Source organism: Colius striatus, unplaced genomic scaffold, assembly GCF_028858725.1.
Source record: "Colius striatus isolate bColStr4 unplaced genomic scaffold, bColStr4.1.hap1 scaffold_43, whole genome shotgun sequence".
NCBI classification, from domain to species: Eukaryota; Metazoa; Chordata; class Aves; order Coliiformes; family Coliidae; genus Colius; species Colius striatus.
Window position 1 is genome coordinate 773,871 of NW_026908524.1, and position 21,759 is coordinate 795,629.

At 48.1% G+C, this 21,759-nt stretch overlaps 1 protein-coding gene across 1 annotated transcript in view; it reads left to right on the forward strand.

Annotated features, from left to right (window-relative positions):
- The window catches only part of LOC104557130 (acrosin-like), a 52,743-nt gene that overhangs the window by 21,721 nt on the left and 9,263 nt on the right, over positions 1–21,759 (forward strand). Inside the window, exons 6-10 of the mRNA XM_062020053.1 lie at positions 2,092–2,213; positions 2,891–3,091; positions 3,281–3,549; positions 4,055–4,200; positions 4,395–4,563. Of these exons, the coding sequence (XP_061876037.1) occupies positions 2,092–2,213; positions 2,891–3,091; positions 3,281–3,549; positions 4,055–4,200; positions 4,395–4,563 (907 nt within the window). The remainder of the gene's footprint in view (positions 1–2,091; positions 2,214–2,890; positions 3,092–3,280; positions 3,550–4,054; positions 4,201–4,394; positions 4,564–21,759) is intronic.

The window sequence follows — 21,759 nt, forward strand, 5'->3', positions numbered from 1 at the left end:
AGAACAATCCTTGTTGTTTCTTACTCCCCATCCCTCTGCTAAGCAGGAACAGTTGGCTCTCCTGCTCCTCTGCCCATTGCGTCCAAATACCCAAATTGCTTGGATGGGTTGGAAGACTTAAAGCTGAACTTGACACTTGCTGTGCTTTAAAAATCCCATCTGTGGTCAGAGCACACTGTTGTGCAGAGAAGAAATGCTCTTCTGCTGAGGGCCCCCAGGCACAGAGGCAGCACTGGACAGTTGTCCCTGAGAAGCTTTTGCTAGTGGCAATGATCTAGTGCAGGGAATTCGACCTGCACTGGCCCTGAAGGGATTCCCTTCAGACAGGCACACAGCATTTTCAGTTCCACCTCCCACAGAACACTCTTGTGTTCAGCACACAGAACCTGCATTTTAGGTTTCCTTCATATACAGCACAGTCAAGTTTGATTCTGCTTGGTTTGCACTGTGCCCTTTCTTCTGCAAGCTGGGTGGCAGCTGTCCTGTGCAGTGACCACTGAGCACTGGAAAACCACCTCTTCCAGCCTAGATTTCCTTCTGATGAAGTTTATCTCTCTGGGGCAAGGGAGACACGCCTTGGCACACTTCAGAGACTCCAAGACTTTGGACACTGTTGTGTCTAAAGGAACTTGAATGATTCATGTGCACATTTAGGGTGCAAAATGGTGGTGCTGATGTTTTTGTTTCCTGGGCATCCCAAGGGCCAGGTGGAGATGTGGAGCCAGCTGCACTCAAAATGTCCCTTGAAACAGCCTCCTTCCTGTCACAGTTCAGCAGGCCACTTGTGCAGCCTCAGTGACTCGTCCACACAAGCAGAGCAGGCGAGACAGGTCAGGCTTTCCACCAGGAAAACAGTCTACGGGGGCAAGAACCTGCCGAAAGAGGAAACACAACCCATGAGGAGCAAAGCTGATGCAGAGCAATGGTCGCCTTTGTCTCAGCCCAAAAAGGGGCCTAGGCTGGAAAGTCACTTTCACCTCAGCACTGGCCTCCTTGCAAGACCTTCAGAAACCTGTGCACACCGTAAGGTACCAAACATCAGAGCTCAGCAGCAGCTGCCCACCTCTTTGCTTTCCTTCAGCCTCTGCAGACAAGACCTTGGTCAAGAGCACAGAGGGACAGCAGAGCAGCTTCTGGCACTCTGACCTGTGTCTGGGGGTGACCCTTGAGACCTGGGAGCAGAGACTGAGCTGAGGGCACTTGACAGAGGAAGATGTAACCATAAGCTCTTCCTGCTCGTCGAGGTGTCACTGAGCTCTTGTTCCTTTTCCTCAGAACACCACGAAGACCATTTAGACCGAGAGCCAGGGAAACTGTCACATCTGTCAGGCAAGTCCGAGGTCCCAGGCTTGCAAATTCTGCCAGCAAGTGAGAGGGGCTCAGTAACCATGCAGTGACTGGCTTATTTACCAGAAAAGGAAGGCTCAGCTTTTCATCAAGGGAAGGAGCAATGGAGGCTGCTTTGGGATGAGCCTAGTGGGATGTCCCCTGGTGCTTACTGACGCTGTGAGTCAGTGAGCATGTAAATACAGGGGCTGTGTCAGCTGCCTGAGTTCCCACTGCAATCCAAAAAGACCAGGGTCCAAGTCACCCGACATAGCTGCTGGCTAGTCAAGTGACATCACTCTGTAGCCACCACTGACTGAACTTACAGGAGCTCTGGGGCGGTGAAGCCGCTGAACACTGCACACGACAACTACTCAGCTACCCAGCAACCCTTACAAGTCCCTGAGAACAGGACCCCCTCCTGTGCCTCATCCTCATCCCACCGCAGTTAAGGTGAAACAACTTTGCTGAGGCTCTCTGCTGACCAAATGCTGGATCCTGAGAGGACAGGAGGTGGTACCGAGAGCCAGGGAAAGCCAAGTGGCATTTCCCTCCTGCAGGCAGTACACACACAGGCCTTTGGCCCTTGTGCGCAGCCAAACAGCACCCTGGAGATTTGGGGTTGCGGCTACAACCCAGATCTCGGCTCTCTGACAAGTCATGCTGCTCCCAAACCAATTTTAACCAAGAGCAAAGAGGAGGAAAAGGGGCTTTTTGAGCGTGGTGTGACCTCAGGTGTCCACCCCTGCTTCTGCCTCCTCCCAGCTTGGGCCCCTCGTGGTGCCCCACACAGAATCCCCCTGGAACCAGCAGCTCTGTGACATCAGCGCCCCGGCTGAGGCTTTCCAGGCACTATCAGCACTACGACATCAGACACAGCGCTGGGGGTGACGTGCCCTTGGCTCTTGGAGCTGCCACGTGCCCTTGGCTCTTGGAGCTGCCACGTGCTGTCAGCGTGATGAAAGTTCTGATTGTCCTGGTCCTGCTGGGCCTGTGCTGCTGGCCTGTGAGTGCCTCAGTGCAAAGCTGTGGGTAAGTGGCTCTGGGAGGGAGCTTGGGCAGAAAAGAGGAGGCTGAGGGGGCATCTTCTTAATAGTTACAAACATCTAAAGGGTGGGTGTCAGGAGGTTGGGGCAGCAGTTTTTTCTGTGAGGTGAGGGAGCCCTGGCCCAGGCTGCCCAGGGAGGGTGTGGAGGCTCTTTCCTTGGAGGGCTTCAAGACCCTCCTGTGTGACCTGATCAAGGTGGGAGCTGCTTCTGCAGGGGGGCTGGACCGGATGATCTCTAAAGGTCCCTTCCAACCCCCACCATTCTGTGACTGTGTGATTCGATGATATGATGGGCTTCACTGGTTCCCCATGGCCCTGCCACAGCTTCCCAAAGCCCCAGGAGCTGGGAGCTGGGCTGCTGGCACCACTCGTCTGCGGGGCGAAGGCAGAAGCCGGGGCGCAGGGTTCCCCGGCCCCGCTGTCCGTGCGCTGCCCGGTGGGGAGGGCAGACGGCTGCCCTGCAGCCCCAGCAGCAGCCAGCCCTCCAGCAGGACACTCGTGACTTTCTGGTGACAGGAGAAGCTGCGGGACCCGGCCCTTGGCTGAGCACCACGGGCTGTCGCGCATCGTGGGCGGCAGCGATGCCTCCCCGGGAGCCTGGCCCTGGATCGTCAGCATCCAGCTTCCCGGGGCAGCGGGCAGCGGGCACATCTGCGGAGGCTCCCTCATCCATCCCCGGTGGGTCCTGACCGCAGGACACTGCTTTGACAAGTACAGGTGAGTAGGAGCAGGGCAGGGCCGTGCCCCCAGCACTGGCAGAGTTCCCGTCCCGTGCTCGGCACGGGCTGGGCTGGTGCCGTTCCTGCAGCCCGGGGCTCGCGGGGCACCTGGCCTCTCCCTCGGCGAGCTGGAGGCAGGGAACTGCTGGGCTCCCTCTGAGCCCTCTGCTCCCCATCTGCCCCCCAGGAACGTCCCGACGTGGCGCATGGTGATCGGGGCCACCCGGCTGTCTGAGCTGGGCCCCGAGGCCCAAGTGCGCAAGAGCAAGCGGCTGCTGATCCACGAGAGCTACCGCAAAGGCGCCTTGGAGAACGACATCGCCCTGCTGGAGCTGGACGAGCCCGTGCAGTGCAGCGACTACGTGCAGCTGGCCTGTGTGACTCACTTCTCCGACGTGGTGGTGTCGCAGCTCACAGACTGCCGCGTCGCTGGCTGGGGCTACACCGCGGAAGGCTGTGAGTGCCCCCGGGAAAGCGCCTGTGTGCCTGGGGCGAGCCTGGGGAGACGGCTCGGGCTGCCCGAGGGCCGGGCTCAGGCTGCAGGCAGGGGCCTGAGCTACCTCAGGCTGCCGCGATGCTGAGGGGACTTTCCCGTCAGGAAAGGCTGCAGGACCCGGGATGATTTTTTGCTCTTTAGATGAGGGAGCCCTGGCCCTGGCTGCCCAGGAAGGGCATGGAGGCTCCTTCCTTGGAGATCTTCCAAACCCTCCTGGACACGTTCCCGTGTGACCTGATCTAGAGGAATCTGCTTGAGCAGAGGGGTCAGACTAGATGATGTTTAGAGGTCCCTTCCAACCCCACCATCTGGGATTCTATGATTCTGAGCCATGGCCTAAAATCAGACAAGGGTCGAGTGCCTCTTTGGGGGTGCAAAGCCAAGGCTCAGGGAAGGGCTCTGCCCAGACAGGGGAGGGGAAGTGGCCCAGAGCTGCTGGGGGCTAATTCTTTGCCATGCTCACAGCTGCAGAAACATCCGACGTGCTGCAGGAGGCCAAGGTCCGCCTCATCAATGTCAAGCTCTGCAACAGCAGCGAGTGGTACGGAGGGGCCGTGCGCAGCTACAACCTGTGTGCTGGCTACCCGCGGGGCGGCATCGACACCTGCCAGGTAGGAGCAGCCACGGGCCAGCCCCGGCAGCACCCGCAGCCCTGGCCCACGTGGGGCTGCCGGGGCTCCCCAACACTCCCCTCACCCTGCTGGGGCTCCCCAACACCCCCCTCACCCTGCTGGGGCTTCCCAGCATCACCCTCACACTGCTGGGGCTCCCCAACACCCCCCTCACCCTCTGTCCTGTGCTGCAGGGTGACAGCGGGGGCCCGCTCGTCTGCAGAGCTCCACACGCCAACTTCTTCTGGCTCGTGGGCCTGACCAGCTGGGGGAAAGGCTGTGCCAGACCAAAGCAGCCTGGGGTCTACACCTCCACCCAGCACTTCTTCAACTGGGTCCAGTCACGGATTCGCTCAGGAGGAAGTGCTGCGACACTCGCCCGGCCAAAGAGGCCATCACAAGGCTCAGCCCTGGCAACAGCAGCAGGGACTGAGTCCTGCTCATTCCCACTCCAGAAGCTGCTGGATTTCGTTAATTGGATCCAGCAGCTCCTGCAGTCTCTGCAGGGAAAAGTGGCTTAAGCAGCAGGACTCTGAGCACGGCTAGGTCCTGCCCCTCGCCTTCACTGGAGGTTCTCAGCAGTAGTGCTTAGGCAGTAGTCAGTAGAAGCTGTAGCTGTAGCAGTGTCTTTGGACACAGTGTTGTTGGACTTTGTAAGATTGTATGAGTTTCCTGTTGTGTTTGACAGTTCCTTGGCCTCTGCACCGGTGCTGCAGAAGTGCAGCAATACCTGTGCACTGGAACCTTTGAAGTGGAGAGTTACTGACACAGTGTTCATCAAAATTAAATGCAAAAGAAAAAGCAAAAGGCCCCGTTGCCTCCTGGTGTCCCTGCAGCACGGCCTGGCTCCCCTCCCTCTGCCCTGCAGGAAGGGGTCACCTCACCAGCCCAGCCCTGGCTGGACACCCAGCCCCAGGACCTGGGGGCTCAGCCCCCTCGGCCGCGGAGGGGGCTCCTCGCTGGTCTCTGTTAATGGATGGCAGGGGGCAGGGAGGAGGTGTCAGGGATGTCATCATGGGGCTAAAAGCAGAATCCAATCTTTAATTTGGGGTCTACCAGCCCCATATCCTTGGTGAGGGTTGGGGGGGAAGCAGGACACAGTTTGGGGTCTGCTGCTGCTGCTGGGTTTGCTGTCCTGGCCCCGGCTGTGGGCTACGGCGAGTCCTGCAGCATCCCTGGGATCCCACCCCCAGCCTCCTCATTGCCCGCACTGGGTTTTCTCAGCAGCACCATCCAGTGGAGACGCCCCCAAGGCCGAGGGGATAGCAAAGAAAGAGACCTGTCTGGGAGCTGTGTGAGGACAGAGGTGTTGGGGCAGTGCCAGCAAATCCCGCAGTGGCTGCGGGTGCGTGGGAAGCACGTGCCAGGGCCCGTCCCCGCGGTGCAGCACCGCGTGTGCTGCTGGCCAGGGCTCCTAAAGGGGGTAAAACCCTTCTGGGGAGGAGAGTGTGGGGGGTGATTCCCCTGGGGGAGAGCAGGGAGATGGGCTCAGCCAGGGGGCTCAAGGGAAGCCCCAGCCCTCGGGGGCCACCAGTTTGCACAAGGGGGATTTTGCTCTCCTTATCCTCCCAACTGTCCTGCAGCAGCCACTGAGGGGCCTCCACTCCTGTGGGGCCTGAGGGGTCGCAGAGGGTGGGGGCCCTGCAAGCCCATCCCCTCCCAGCCTGCTCAGACCAACACAAGGGCAGCATTTGCCCACCTCCTGCTTGTCCCCTCCAAGGATTTGTGTGTGTGAGGTGCCCATTTGTGTGTGTGAGGCATCCCCACGCTTTGGGCATCTCCAAGTGCTGTCTCACAATCCAGGCCTATGCCACAAGCAGTCTTTTCAGTTGTGTCAGAAAAATCCTCTGGTGTTTCCCAAACTAATGTCCAGGCAAATGTGAAAAGGAACTTCAAAAAGATGACAGCGAGAACTCAGGAACTTCCTCCCCTTCTCTTGGAGAAGAAGAGGGGCTTTCACAGCTCTGCAGCAGCCTCAAGTGAAAACAGACCTCTGCCACTGAGAAACCAGCCATATGGCAGTTCTGATGGTGCCTTTCATCAGTCACTCCAGTCACACAGCTCTACAGTGCCTTTGCTTCACAGAGCTGATGCTGCCTTTCTTGTTCCTCAGCGAGCTGGTTGACTTCTATCAGTAGGCTTCTCTATTCCCTTGTTTGCATCTCTCGCTCTCCAGTATCTCCTTTTCCTGTCAGAGGTCAGGGGACTCCTTCTCCCCTCAGATGTTCTCCATCACCCTTGTTTCCGTTTCACAGTGTGCTGCTTCGCATGTCTTGTTTGCCTGGAAAACTATTGGAATGAATCAATCCTGTATCTCGTCATTAGCTCTTGTCAGACTCCAGTGGGCGGCTTTAGCACTGCAGTACAGTAGCATGACAAAGTAGGGCTCAAAAGCTCCTGTTTGGCAGGGACTGACATTAGATCCACCTCGGTGCTGGAGTTACTTGTTGCAGCAAATACCTTTGGCAGCTGCAGCTTCACAGCTGAACATCTGCATTGAACTAGCCATCTGGAATATCATCTGGAATGTATCTGGAACAGAATCTGTTGTTTCAGAAGAAGTGGATTTGGTAAGTCTCAGGAACAAAAGGACTTTGCAAACAGCCAGTAGCAGTGCTCTGCCTTCCCTCAGGCACGAGCCAACTGCACAGTTTTTATCCAGTGGCTTCATTTTCAGCTGGCTCACCTTCAGTGGCTTATTTCTACAGATGCCCCTGCCCCAGAAATGACAAATTCTGCTTAGAAAAAAACCTTTTTCTGACTTTAACTGGAGAAGACACTTGGCGTGAACTTATTAGAGCTGGGCACAGAGGAACCTGCTGAGGGGCACCAAGGGCAAGGACAGAGTCCTGCAGCTGGGGAGGAACAAGCCCAGCACCAGCACAGGCTGGGGGGGACCTGCTGGAGAGCAGCTCCAGGAGAGGGACCTGGCAGTGCTGCTGGGCAGCAAAGAACCATGAGCAGCAACATGGGCTCGTGGGCAAGAAGCCAATGGCAGCCTGGGGGCAGCAAGCAGAGTGTGGGCAGCAGGGCCAGGGAGGTTGTGCTGCACTTGATACATTCCTTTGTCATCTTTTCCTTTATTCTTGCTTTACCTCATCCCCCTCTGACACATGGGTTGTCTTTTTTTTGGGGAGGAGAAGTGACTGATATCAACACCCCGCTGCCATCCCTCTTCTTCTTTTTAAAGCAGAGGTCAAAACGCAGAAAGTGACTCTGCTCTGCCTGGCTGGTTTGGGTTTGGGAGTCCTGCTGGCAAAAAGCATCACCTCCAGCAGAGTCATGAGTATCAAGCCATTTCTCTTCTGAGGTAGGACACATCTCATTCAGTCCCTGGGAACACGTGGGGCAAGTGATCATCTGTTCCCGTTGCCCCTGGATGAGTTACTGGGCACCTCATCCCCAAATTGCACCTCCTCCCCAAATTGCCTTTGCATCAGGCCGGTGCAGAGAGCCAGGCACTGAATTGGGTCGTTTTGGTGCATGTCGCCATAGACACATTCTGCAGTTATTTCTGCCACCACACACCCAGGAGAAACAAGTCGTGGCGTGCAGCGTCTCGGGTTGGCTGCTGGTGCCTCCCTGGGAGCCCCACAGCACGTTACAACTTGGCAGTGGGGCTGCATTTCTATCCAGAGCCACACAACTGTTTTTACAAGAGCGGGGCGTGCGCCACAGCAGGAATCCCACATGGCCCTGGGCAGCTGTGGCTGAACGTGCCCACAAAGCACCTGAACAGACGCTGACTGAACGAGAGAGGGACCACGGGGCATCTGCCTTCTGAGTGAGTGTGCAACCCGCATCCGTGTTCAGTGTTTCCAACGGGGATCGGGCAGCTCTGACACACGTGCAGCGTCATTTTGGGGCTTCTCCTGCGTCCCAGACTCAGCCTTTGGTCCGTGCCCGAGACTCGGCTGTGGGGCCGTGGGAAGGAGCCTTGCGTTGAGTCCCTTGGGGCTGGGGATGTGCTGGTGCCCGCACGGGATCTGGACCTCAGTGTGATCCTGCGCTGTCCGTGCGGCCGCTTCAGAGCAGCGAGAGCGTGACGCTGAGCAGAGCAACGCCAGAGAGGTTGACAGGAATGGGATTTGGGTGCTTACAGGAACGCTGTGATGGGTGACAACAGGAGGACGGGCAGTCACCCAGCCCCAACAGAACGCCTGGGTCACTTGAGCAGATGTCACAGGACGAGATCCACTCGGTCTCAGTACAGCTGCAGCTACTGACAGTTTCTCTGGCTATTGGGACTGCTCAAGCTTTAGCAACGCTTCAAGATGAGGATGCTGGCTTGCAAAATGCAGCAGCAGTACTTCAGCAGCACTCACTGGATGGTTACCCGATGCAGGCTCCATCAGACACACTCCTTTGCAGAACAGAGCCTCCGCAGATTGTTTGTGGCTGGCACAAGGACGAGGCTGTGAGGGCTGTGAAGGCACGTGGTGTGTGAATTTGAGTCAGCACTCAGAGTCAATCCACAAGAGCCTGCAGGATCTGAAGGATCTGCCCCCGCTGAGGGGACAAGATCACTGCGCACCCAGTATGGATGATGCTTGATTCCAACTCATTGTTTACACCATGTGCTTTTATCTGCTGACACAAGTCATCCTTTCACTCCACCCCATGCCCACCTCTTCTGTAGCCTCCACCTCTGGCGTTACAACCCGAGATCTTCCAGGTGCCTGCAACAGTCTTGAGGGGAAAAGTGGGGTTTGAGTACATTTCTGAGAAAGAAAAGTGGCATTTGGGTGGAGTTTTGAGGGAAAAGATGAGGTTTTGGAGGTATTTTCTGAGGAAAAGTGGGTCTTGGGTGCTATTCTGAGGGGAAAAGTGGGATTTTTGGGAACTGTTGGGTAAAAAAGTGCCATCTTGAGGGAAAAAGTGGCGTTTTGGAATCGTTTTGAGGGGAAAAAGTGGGGTTTGGGGAAGTTGTGAGGGATAAAATGAGGTTTTGGTGCAATTCTGAGAGAAAAAACAAGGATTTTGGAGGAGTTTTGAGGCTGTAAAGTGGGGTTTGAGTACATTTCTGAGAAAGAAAAGTGGCATTTGGGTGGAGTTTTGAGGGAAAAGATGAGGTTTTGGAGTAATTGTGAGGGGAAAAGAGGGACTTTGGGGAAGATGTGAGGAGAAAGGGGTTTTGTGTGATTTTTTTTTGAAGGACCAAATGGGGTTTTGAGGGAGTTCTGAGGGATGAAAAGAGGTTTTGGGGTAATTGTGAGGGAAAGCAATTGGGATTTGGGTGTAGATTTGAGAGGAAAAGTGGGGTTTTGGAGCAATTCTGAGGGGCAAAGTGGTGTTTTGGTTTATTTCTGAAAGGAGAAGTGGAGTTCTGTTGGAGTTTTGGGAGAAAAAGTGGGGCTTTGGTGCAGTTTTGCAGGGGAAAGCTGGGATTGAGTACATTTGTGAGGGCAAAGAGCGGTGGAGTTGTGGGATAAAATGGGGTTTTGTTTCAATTCTGAGAGCAAAAGTGTGGGTTTGTGTGGAGTTTGCAAAGAAAAAGTGGGTTTTTGTTGGGGTTTTGAGGGGAAAAGTGAGGGTTTAGGGGAGTTCTGAGAGATAAAATGAGGTTGGGGGCAATTCTGAAGTCAAGTGAGGTTTGGGTGGCGTTTTGAGTGGAAAAATGGGTTTTTGGGGAACTTAGGTGGCAAAAAGTGGGGTTTTAGTAGAGTTTTGAGAAGAAAAGTAGGGTTTGGGGGGGGTTCTGAGGGATAAAAATAAGGTTTTGGCACAATTCTGAGAGAAAACGTGTGGTTTCAGTGGAGTTGTGAGGGATGAAAGGAGGTTTTTGGGCATGTCTGAGGGGAAAAGTGGGGGCTTTGGTGGTTTTCTGAGGTGGAAAAAGTGGGGTTTTGAGAGTATTTCTGTGGGGAAAAGTGTTTGATTTGGTAGAGTTTTGAGAGGAAAAGCGAGCTGTTGGGGAAATCCTGAGGGGAAAGTGTGAGGTCTGGGTGGAGTTGTGAGGAAAAAAGGAAGGTTTTGGTAACTATCTGAGGTCCAAAGTGGGGATTTGGGTGGAGGTTTGAAGGAACAAGCTGTTTTCTGTTGGGTTTAGAGGGGAAAAGTGAGGGTGTGTGGGAGTTGTGAGGGATAACATGAGGTGTGGGGGCAAATCTGAGGGGAAAAGTGAGGTGTGGGTGGCATTTTGAGGGAAAACAATTGGGATTTAGGTGGAATTTTATAGAGGAAAAGAGGAGTTTTTGAGCAATTCTGAGGGAAAAAGTAGAGTTTTTGTTTATTTGTGTTCTGGTTTAGCAAGGAGCAGCTTTTGGCTTAGTACCAGGGGGAGCGGGTTGCAGTGAAGACCCGAGAAAGAGTTTGCGGACTCTCCCCCGGCTCCTGGGTTCACACCCACCTCCGGCCCGGCTGGGCCAATCTGGCGCCTCTGCCAGCACTATTTAGGGGCCGGGAATTTGGAATGCGAGGCAGGAGGTGTAAGAGTGACACGAGATGGAGGCGACCACGCGGCCCCTTCAGCCAGAGAAGGAGGAAGGAAGGAGAAGCAACAGAGCAGAGACCCCTCTGCAAGCCGTGGCGAGAATGCAGCTGTGCCCCTGCAGCCTCTGGAGATCCATGGCAGGAGCGAGAGTTCCCAGCAGCTCCGTGTGAGTGAGCCCGGACGGGAGAGGGACTGTGTGGGGAGGGGCCATGGCCCAGGCCGTGCTGGAGAGCCTGCACGCCGCAGAGCAGCCCCACACGAGAGGCAGAGACGAGCTGCAGCCTTTGGAGTCAGTGGGCATCGGAGCAGCCCGTGCAGGGCTGCCATGCGTGTGAGTTACCCCACGGACTCGCAGGGAGGGCTGGTGTGGAGTTCACCCGTCCTGAGGAGGGACAAACGGCAGAAGCTATCGGGAACAGGCTAACTGAAACCCCCACTGCCTGCCCCCCCGAACCGTTCAGGGGGGGGACAAGGTAAAAACCCCGGGATCAGGGCTCTGAGCCCGGGAAGAGGGGAGGGGTGGCAAGAAGGTGTTCTTCAAAAGGCTGGTTGGACTCTTCATTGATGTATTGCTCTGTGTTGTTTCATTTTGGTGATGTTTTGGGTTTTTGGGGGTATGTTTTAGTTGACGTTGCATCAAACTGTTTCTCTGTTTTCTTCCCCAAACCGAGTGGCCTGGTCTGCTTTGTCCGGAACCTTCAGCGGCAATTAAGCTCTCCCTGCCCTTGAGCAATTCTCAGCCTCTTCCATACTGGAGGCTAATCGTGGTCTTTGTTCCCTGATGGGCCTAAACCAGGACAATTTCTGAGAGCAAAAGGGAGGTTTTGTTGGAGTTTTAGGAGAAAAAGTGGGTTTTGTTGCAGCTTTGCAGGGAAAAGTGTAGTTTGGAACAGTTTTGAGGGGAAAAGTGGGGATGGAGTACATTTCTGAGGGCCAAAAGCAGTGGAGTTGTGGGATAAAATGAGGTTTTGGTGCAATTCTGAGGGGAAAAGGTGGGATTTGGGTGGAGTTTTGAGGGAAAAAGTGGGGTTTTGGTAAATTTTTAAAGGGAAAAAGTGGGGTTTGTGTGGATTTTTGAAAAAACAAGTGTTTTGGTGGGGTTTTTGTGGAAATTCTGAGGGTAAAAGTGGAGTGTGGGTGGTGTTTTGAGGGGGAAAAAGTGGGGTTTTGGTGGAGTTTTGAGGGGAAAGGTACAGTTTTGGGGAACTTCTGGGGAAAGAAGCAGGGTTTTGGTGCAGTTTTGAGGGAAACAGTGGTGTTTTGGTGGAGTACTAAGTGAAAAAGTGAGGTTTTGGAGGTATTTTCCAAGGAAAAGTGGGTTTTGGGTGCTATTCTGAGGGAAAAAGTGGGATTTTTGGGAAGTGCTGGGTAAAAAAGTGCCATCTTGAGGGAAAAAGTGGAGTTTTGGAAGCATTTTGAGGGGAAAAAGTGGGGTTTGGGGGAGTTGTGAGGCATAAAATGAGGTTTTGGTGCAATTCTGAGAGAAAAAAAAGGATTTTGGAGGAGTTTTGATGGAAATTGCCTTTGCATCAGGCCAGTGCAGAGAGCCTCAGGTTCCATCAGAAATCATCTGCTGGTTGTTTCAAGTGCAGAGCACAGAGTGTGGATAAATGTCCAGCAAGAACTGTAAAGGGAGAATCGCAGGCAACAAGTGTGAAAAGGGGGGTGGAAAAGGGAGGGAGAATTCTCAAGTCCAGGTGGCCAAAATGTCAAACCAAACCCAAAGTAAAGTCCCCAGGAGATCAACAGAAACTTGTCACCACTGCAGTGAGAGGGAGACTTTTAAAGCACCCATTGTTTGCTCTTCCAGATGCTGGGTTAGTGAGGAAACACTGGGCTGGAGAAGAGCAGGAAAGAACAGGCAGCTGCGTCATTGAAACACCATCACTCAGTTTTGCTGCTACCCAGACGACAGCCAAAGTATGTGCTGTAGAAGATACCACATCTGATGTTTTCCTTTATGTGACAATAAAAGGTGAAAAGGTAAGATATTTTTCTCTCTATAAAGCTCTTTGTGCACTCTACTGTAGAAGTTATAACTTTGTGACAAATTTAAGACCGAAAAGTGTTATTTGCAAGTGAATTTTGTAATTTGCCATATACAGTAGAAGTGCAATCATTAACTTACTAGAAGATTTATTTTCTAAATCTGTTGTTTGTGAACTTTGGAATGAATTCTGTGAGGTGGAAACTTGTGAACCGCTTTGGAAGGTATTGACAAGCAAATGAAGTCCCCCAAGTACTTCAGATGAACAACTATGTGAATTTACTGTACTCTTGTCCTTCTTTGTGATACACTTAAAGATATTTCAAGAAGGCAGTTGCATGGTGTTATGAAAATAAATACAAGTTCATATGTGCATAAGGCTGAATTCCCAAACAGTTGGGAGAAAGGAAGAAAGCTCGTGGCACTTACCAAAGTGCGTAACTCCTGCTAAATCTCTGCTGCAGCTACTGTCAGACTTAAGCAGCTGCGTAGTAGACAAAAATAAATGTGTTTGAAAACTGCTGCCATTTGGAGTATTTTACCAAGACTTTTAACATTAGAGCTGTGGTCTTCACTGTAGACAATAACTTGGATTACATCTTAATTTGAATACCTTCTCTGTTCAGAATCACAGTTGGCAAGTGTCACTTCTCTCTGAGCCAGTGAGAACTTTTAAGTTCAATATGTTTTTTTCCTGCCAGGTTTGGATGCACTCTGAATCAAAGGGACATAAAACTAAGATAGTTTTTCTAAAAATGTTGAAAGCTGATAGAAAACTGAGCACAGAATTTTAGGCAAAAGCATGAAACTGGTAAGTAACACCTGTTTGGAGAACATAGAGGAAGATATGACCAACTTTCCTGCCCTGGAATGAGTACTCTTCAGAAAGCATTTGTACATACTGCATATGTCTTCCTGTTGTTTACAGCTTCAAATAAATTCTAAAGCAGTGTGTGATGGCGACTTGCGTGTTGATTCTGGTCAGTCAAATACTTGACTTTTTTAGGTATGCATTAATGATGATCTCGTCTTAAGCAGCTTTGCTCATTTTGAGCAAGCTGAAGAGAATGCAGTGAGTTCAGCAGATTATCAGGAGACCCAAACATCATTAAATCTTGACTCTCTTCCAATGAGAGTTGTTAATCCTGCACTTGGTTTGAGGACAGTGCTGCTCCAGCAGAAGGTATCAACAGATCCTGAAACAAGTGGGAACCGTGTGTGTTGGCAGCAATCATTCATGCAGTGCATCATTTGTCTTTACCTGGATATATTGAACTACTGTATCAGTTGGAATCCAACAAGTGGAACAAAAGGTATCCTAACAAACACTGCCTATGTATCAGAGTTTACAAAGAGCAATCAAATCAGCAGATGCAGGAATATTCTAAAGCATTTTGTACTTGATAAGACAAAGGGTGAGTTGCAGGGTCATTTGTTGATATGCTGAAAAGCATTAGATACTGTTGAAATAACTTGTAGCATTGATCAGTGATACCTTACTGTTTGATTTGAGTTTAGAGGGATTTCTCTACACAGAGGTAACTTGAATGTTTTCTGTGAGTTGTCTTGTTTAAAACAGACTTGAATCACTATAAATATCCTCTGTCCTTGTTCTCTCGGTTCATTTGCATATCTTTATGTAAATACAACTGTCTTTTGGTTGTTCTTTTTGCCATTAGAAAATGAGACAAGCAGAGAAAGAAGTCAGTTGCAACAAACTGTAAAAAGACTGGCCTTTCATAGATTCAGATAATCACAAACTTGTTTCTGCATCTTTTAAAATTGTCTTTCTAGATCTTGCTGTATCTGGTTCTGTTCTTGAAAAGACATGCCAAAGCTCCAACACAGATGACAGTGAAACTACCACATCTGTAAGTGTTAGATTTTCTATTCAAATGTCAGAATGAATTAAGTGAAGCATCTGTAAGGCAGATTAGGAATACTGTAGTCAGCTATCATGTCCTTTTCTGTAACAAATCTGGGACTAACTCTTGATCTAGTTAAAAGAGAACGTTGTCCTTCAAGTTTGTGGTTCTGGTGGTTTTGGTTTTTTAGATTGCAACGATGGACTTTGAACAGGTTGTGTCTCCTTTTGTACTCACTTGCTCTAGTGCTGTGAAGATGTGTAGTGGTTTTGTGTGGCCAGCTTTTGGTAGTTGTTGGGGGAATACAGGGGCAGATTCTTCAAAGAAAGAGCTGCCAGAAGCTATAGCTTGAGCTGTGAACATGAACTGATTCTCCTGTGTGGTTGATGTTCTTGTTGCATGCTTGATTCTTAATGAAGAAAATTCGGTTAGGTAAGAAAACCACCTTGAGCTCAGTAATCTTTTTTTTCTAAAATGTTGCTCTTCAACAGTATTTTACTGCCAGAAAAGGGTTTGTCTTTTCTTGACAGATTGTCAAAACAATCCCAGGACTGCCTTTCAAGGAAAATCCAGCAGTTCACACAGACAGGTATGGTACAGTATGTTACATATTTGAAACAATTGTGTAGCCAGATAATTAGGAGCTGTAGTATGTTTCCAGTTACTCTTCTTAGACAGTTAAAAGGGCAGAGGGTAAGACCAGATGTGTGCACATGGTATTGGGGAAGGAGGCCATTAGAAGCTGCTGATACTTATCCAGACCACAGTAAAAATAGCAATTCTTTCTAAACAAGGCTGTGATGAGGCAGAACGTTTCTGCACACTCAGCATATTCAGTTGCCTTCTTTTATTCTTAGTGTGATTTATAAAGTTTTCAAGCTGAATGAAATCTGACTGAGTTGATTCGTGCAAGGCTTTTATTATGCTGCAGATCATTTGCTGCATATGTAAACAACCTGAGGAATGTTTTTAATTCAAGTTTTAACTGTTGCAAAGATACATTGTTTCATGGTTTTGCAACTTTAAGACACCTTTTTCCTGCAGTCCCATCTGATTTTCTTCTGAAGTTGAGGAACCCACCAATTGTCTTGGGTAAAAAAACCTTCGGGTTATTTTCAGATACCTAAAACCTAATAGTAAATTTTACATCCAAAATGGTACTTTTTGATTTCTTCTTTCATATTTGAGGGTTTTTGTTGGCACAGGTAATACATCAGAGATATTTTGTAGGTGAACTGTTTCGTGCCATTTAGAAATATTGGTGATATTTATCGATTACACTTTCCTTTTGCATTTACATTGAATTTAATATTTGTATATTTCTCAGGCTTCAGCAGTGCTTAAATTCTGATCCTTTGAACACACATAGAACTGAAAATGAGCAACAGGTAATTCCAGGATATAACTTCCATTTAACCTCTGCAAACGTGTGTCATATATGTGGAAGGTGTGGGTAGTGTTGAGGCTACAAGAGTGGTCATTGTGGAGGGACTCTGTGGAGGGACATCAGGGACTGAATCCAGCCACATCAGCAACAAGACCAGACCAAAGGTCAGCAAGCCAGCAAAGTTGGTGGTGCCTCTGTGAAAATATGAAGGGCAAAAAAAAATGCAGGGGAAGAGACAAAAAGAAAAAAAGCAAGAAACAGAGGCAATGGCCAAGTCAGGGGACAGTAGGAGTCTCAGCACTGTTCTGTGTGACGTGTGTGTGAGTTGTACTTCATTTGTGTTTACATTTCTTTGGCTAATTCTTCTCAGAAAAAATAGTTTTTAAGTTGGATGTAAGCTCAAACCCATCTACTAAGTATTGCCTTTGTCATCTATTTCATATGGTTTCAGAGTTTTCAAAATCTTGAAGAAAGAAACTTTGTCTTTCTTGGCAAGAAAATGAAGCCACCATCAATTCTGGAAACAGCACCACTTCTTGAAGATCTGGAAAGGGTAATGCTAATGTAATACATGACATTTAGTATTTTTAAGACTAGTATCATACCTTAACTTTCAGATACTAAATACTATAGTAGCTAATTTTGATTGAGGAATGTGTAGGAGGTTGTTCATACGGTTGAGTAAATTATGCTTCAGAGAGACTGTAGAATTGTACAGTTTCATCTGATCCATCAACCACTGCTACAGATGATGGCATTTGAATTAGATGTAAGAATTTAACTCCTCATCCCAGAAGAACTCTTATCATATTGTGTGTTAAGGAAATGTATTATGCAGTGGGTCAAAGGCTTTTAAATTGCTCAGTGCTTTGTGTTGCCTTGTTGGTGTTTCAAGCACACGATTTTCAGGTAGAACTCTTTATTTCTCTTTCTGTAGGAACTTACTTGGAAAAAAGTTGTAGGCCCTAACTCCACTGAATCTTACTGTTGGCCACCAATAGCTCAAGGATGTGATGTAGTTGCCATCTCATATCAGGGAAATAATCCTTTCTTGTATATTCCACCAATTCTTACACTTTTGCAGTCGAGCAGTTGCTACAAAGCCTTGAGAAACAGGAGTGGAGGATGTATATATTAGAGTACTGCAGGTTTTCTGTTCTAAGGTGCAAATGTCAATGAATGATCCAAAAGGTAGTGCATGTTGAGAATGGGTGCATCTGATGTCATCTTAGAGTATCTTCATGATGCTTCCCAGGTTATTTAGGCCATCTACTTAGACATTGACAGAGATGGACTGCATGAGTGTGGGAGTCTGTAACTTATTTATCAAGTAATATCTAACAAGTGGTTAATGTCATATCACTTTGATACTCAATGAAGCTTGATTTTTAAGGGGCTGTTACATAGTGAAATGGAAATGTCTGGTTTGATTTTTAAAACATTGTCATTCATTTTCTAATGCATTAGATCACAGAAACATAGACTTACTGAGGCTGTAAGGGACCACTGAAAATGGCTCACACAGCTCCAAGTAAGACAAGATGTTTCTGCTTCTATGAAACTTTTGGACCTTTCACCGTGTGTTGCTGCACATCCATTTGTCTCCAGCTTGGTGCACAGTTCCTCGGGCCTGTACCATCTGCATTTAAGAGGTGATATGGTGTTAAAAGCTTCTGTTTGAAGCATTGAAAGGCCTGTTTTGCGGATTTTAGTTTTGCCCTAAATTCTGAAATAGTACAATGACTAAGATTCTAAACAGTTGTCTCATGCTCTACTGTAACTCTTTTGTACATACACACCTAGCCACTAGCACTTATCTTGTGTCCTGGGTGGAAGAAGGCACAACTTGGTTTTGAGCTACTGAAAACATACCAGAGATGCTCCAGACAGCTTCATCCAATGTTGTTAATACTTGGGCAGAACAAAGAAGCAGCTAAAAGTGTGAAAATCCGAGGAAGTAAGAATACTTCTGTCGTCTTAATGACACTTGAATGCAATGTAGGCTCTCTTAATTGTTTGTGACCAGAATGTTCAGAATGTTTTTGTGGTTGTTGATTGAGTGGCAGAACTACAAGTGAGTTTTCCAAAGACAGAGCTAGTAAAATGCTTGTTTGACTGCTCTGTGCCACACAGTGCAGAAATTAATTTGACCTAATATTTTGAGAAACCTACTGTATATCCTGAGGTGTCTTCTCATGGAACTTCCAGTCAGTGTGGTATAGAGCTGAAGAATTGTATAAAATGTTACAAGTATGATCTGAATTCTTCAATGACTCAAAACATAATCATTTGGGGATTGAAAATGTTGGGAAGTCTCTAAGACCAGACATTCTGAGCATGACATGAAACTGGAAAAACATCACTTTTTGTGAAAAGTCTAGTGATTTGGCAGCACTGCAAATGTCCATGTTTTGGGGCTTTTTTTAAGACTATCTGAGGTAGTGCACTGTGCTTATGGAGTGTGAAACTTCTTCAGTGGTACTTCAGTGAGAAACTTCGACACTGACAAATCATCAAAAATCACACGTATAAGAAAATACCGATGTGAGATTTTGATTGTGGTGGGTTTTAATTTTGCTTCTGGAAGCTGTCAGAAATTCACACCCTTTGTGAGAATTGTATATTGTACATTATAAGTTTAACAGAAGATTTAGGATTTACCAGTGTTCTTTGGCATATAACAATGCTTCGTGCTTCTTAAAAGAAGAAATACACAGTAAAGCATGTCTAGATTACATGAATTACCAGCCCTCTGGTTTGTATCCACCTTTAGGTTGGTTCCTCCCCACAGTTACAGCTGTGGATATTGGGTCCCTCCTTCGGGACACGGCCTGCTCTGGCCATAGTGATAAAGAAGGAAATCACTGCCCCTGGCTCGGGGCCATTAATGAAGTGAATCGCTGCCCCTGGACTGGGGCCAGCTTTAGCAAAATGAGTCTCTACCACTGCAGGGTCTTTAAAGAAATGCAAACAAACCTCAGCTTCCCCAGTTCTCTCCATAGAATGCAGAGGAGTCTCTGTTCCAGCACACCTCCTCCTCTCTTTCATCGCTGACCTTGGAGTCTGCATGGTTGTTTCTCTCACTGTTCCTACTCCTTGCACCACCACCAGCCAGAAGAAGAAAGGGCAGAAGAAAGAAGAATGGAGGAAGAAACCTCCTCTTCAGGCTTCTCTTAAAAAGTGATGATGGAGGCTCATTGGCTCAGCCCCAGCAGTGGGTCTGGCTCAGAGCTGGGGAGAGCTGCGAGCAACTTCTTCCAGGAGCCATCTTTACAGCCCCTTCCCCCTCACCAGAAAAGACTGTCATGGCAAACCATGACAAAGTGGTTTGGGAAGGACCTTTTTTCTTAATGCTTAAATCAGTGGATGGAGAGATGGAAACAGCCACTGTTAAAGGGATGTCACACTTCACATGCTTCGAGTAGTACACTTACAAGTGTGTATAAACCGTGTGCTTAGCTTTAACAGATGAATGCATGCAGTCTTTGGAAGCTACAGATGCCACTTGTGTGACACATTTCAGTTTTCCTTCTCCAAGAATCTTTGCTCATCGTGTACACAGCATGCCTGACAACTTCTGTAATGTGATAAAGGTTTGACAAACCGTTACCAGGTTAATAGTGCATTTGATCACAAAGTAGTGGATACACAGAAGCTGTTAAAAATACGTGTGTATTTGTTTTAGGATTCTTCTGTAGACCAAGAGATCACAAAGGCAAAGTCAGTCGTTCTGTTAAGAGAAAACAACGAGTGTGATGCACTTGGGATCCTCCGCTATTTGCAGCAGGCAGAAGCTGAAGTTCCCCCAGAACTGCCTGGTTTGACTGCCAAGGTGCTAAAAGATGAAGAATACCAGAAATTGTCAAGGCCACTGTGTACCCATCTTAAAACATTTGGGGCTTGCAGGTAAGGAATTGCCAAGCTTTCTTACCACCCATACTGGTGTAGGAAGGTGGTATATGCCTCAATCATGGCTGCTTCTGTTTTCTTGCTCAATTTTCCTGTTGGATACTTTCATGAAACCATTTTTTGCTCATGACTCTTTTTCTTGTGGTTACTTTTGCATCAGTTTCACTCTTCTTAGATACTGCTGCGAAAATCAAAATACCAACATTTTCTGGAGACCAATCTCCAGGTAAGTAGATGACTTCTCTGAGCTGTGTCTAACTGGATTCTAACAGGGCCTTGGATGAAGCCCTCAGATATTCCTTCTAGTGTGGATGACCCTTGTTGCAAGTAACACAAAATTCAGTGTTAGTCTTTGTTTTATTCTGAAACTAGTTTCCTGGTGGTTTTTGGTTTTGTTGTATAAACTTGTCCAACAAGAGCTTTTTGGCCACTTCTGTCTAATCTCCAGTCATTGGTGCTACTTGAAACAGAAATTGAATACTGAGGGCTGATGAAATGTTAGTGTGAAAAGATGTTGTAAGCCACATCAAAAATAGTTTACAAGTAAAAGGGCTTTGTTCTAAAACCAGTTTTTAAATATGTAGAAACAGAACAGTGTGTCTGGATCGTCATCAAGTTAATTTACAAACAGACGTGCCCCAGCATATCCCAGATACAGTGACACAAACACCTGGATATCTGATGGTAAGTTACAGTTATTGCTTTTTCCCTTGGTTTGGTGTACCAAGAACACATCTTAAATACCTCCTTAGCATATTACCTTCATGTTAATGTAGTACATATCCCACATCTCTTGGGTATTTGGGAGATTTTTAGCTTTTTTAGTTTCTCCGTTGCTTAGGTGTGTGTCAGATTTTCCCTTAATCTTTAGCTTGACCTAAAATTGTTTTGTAGGTGGTTCTGAGTTTACCTTAGATTTTCTCCTGCATTGGAGCCTCATGTTCTATGGGAAGAGGGCATTTGTTCTGTTTATTCCTTTCCTCTATCTATTTAGAACATAAACCAAAATAGGCAAAGATTAAAGGTCCTGTAAATGTCATTATTTTTGTAGTAGAGCAAACACAATCCTCTGGAGTGAAGAAACGTTGCAGTGGAAGATCATGCCTGTTTAACAAGAGTTGAAGGGAGGATTTTTCCTTCTCTGTCACGTTGATGCAGACTTCCTGAAAAATGAGTATATTCTGGCCTTGTCAATTGAACCAAATATCTTCTCTATTTGCACTGTCCATAGACATGGGATATAAATTCTCTCTTCTAGATGGAGCAGTTGCTTCCTACTGAGGTGTCATTGTGGTTTTGAAAACAGTTTTGATAGAATCCTGTTACATTCAGACTGCCATTTTTAGTAGTTAAATAGTCATGAAACCTTCCTGGTTACAGGTTTGACTTTGCTATAGTGGTTCTTCACATCTCAGTAACATTTTGTATGTCAAAACTCCCTTCACTTGGCTTTTCAGTCCCTACTTTACTAGAGAGTCTTCCTGTACAGCAGTACTGTAGAGTCTGTCTCGTCTCCACCTTGGATAATGATTGCTGAGGGCAGGTGTGTAGACACTGGTGCTTCCTTTCAAGGTTAGTACTTGGATCTGAGAACTGCTGGGTGCTTTCCTTTTTGGATGAGCTGCTTACACTTTCTTCCTGTCCTGTCTTTAGCTAGAATTCAGGTGCGCTCAAGTCATGCAATCAATGGGTGTTCCCCATTCCCAAAAATCATAGGTTGTGAGAATAGACAATAAAAACTGGGTGGATTCCTTGGTGTCACTCCATTTCTGCCTAATAAATAAGCTTTTGTTGGCAGCTGGTAGTTCAAACTCATTGATAACCTATAGATACAGTTTGAGTGCTTGAAACCTGGACAGATTTCGTAATACTCCTGTTATAAACTTGTACTTCCCTTTTGTGCACTCAAGACAGCAGTTGTGGCCTCTTTCCTCATCTAGTTCTGCTTCTGCTGACTGCAGAGCCTGGATATATGTCT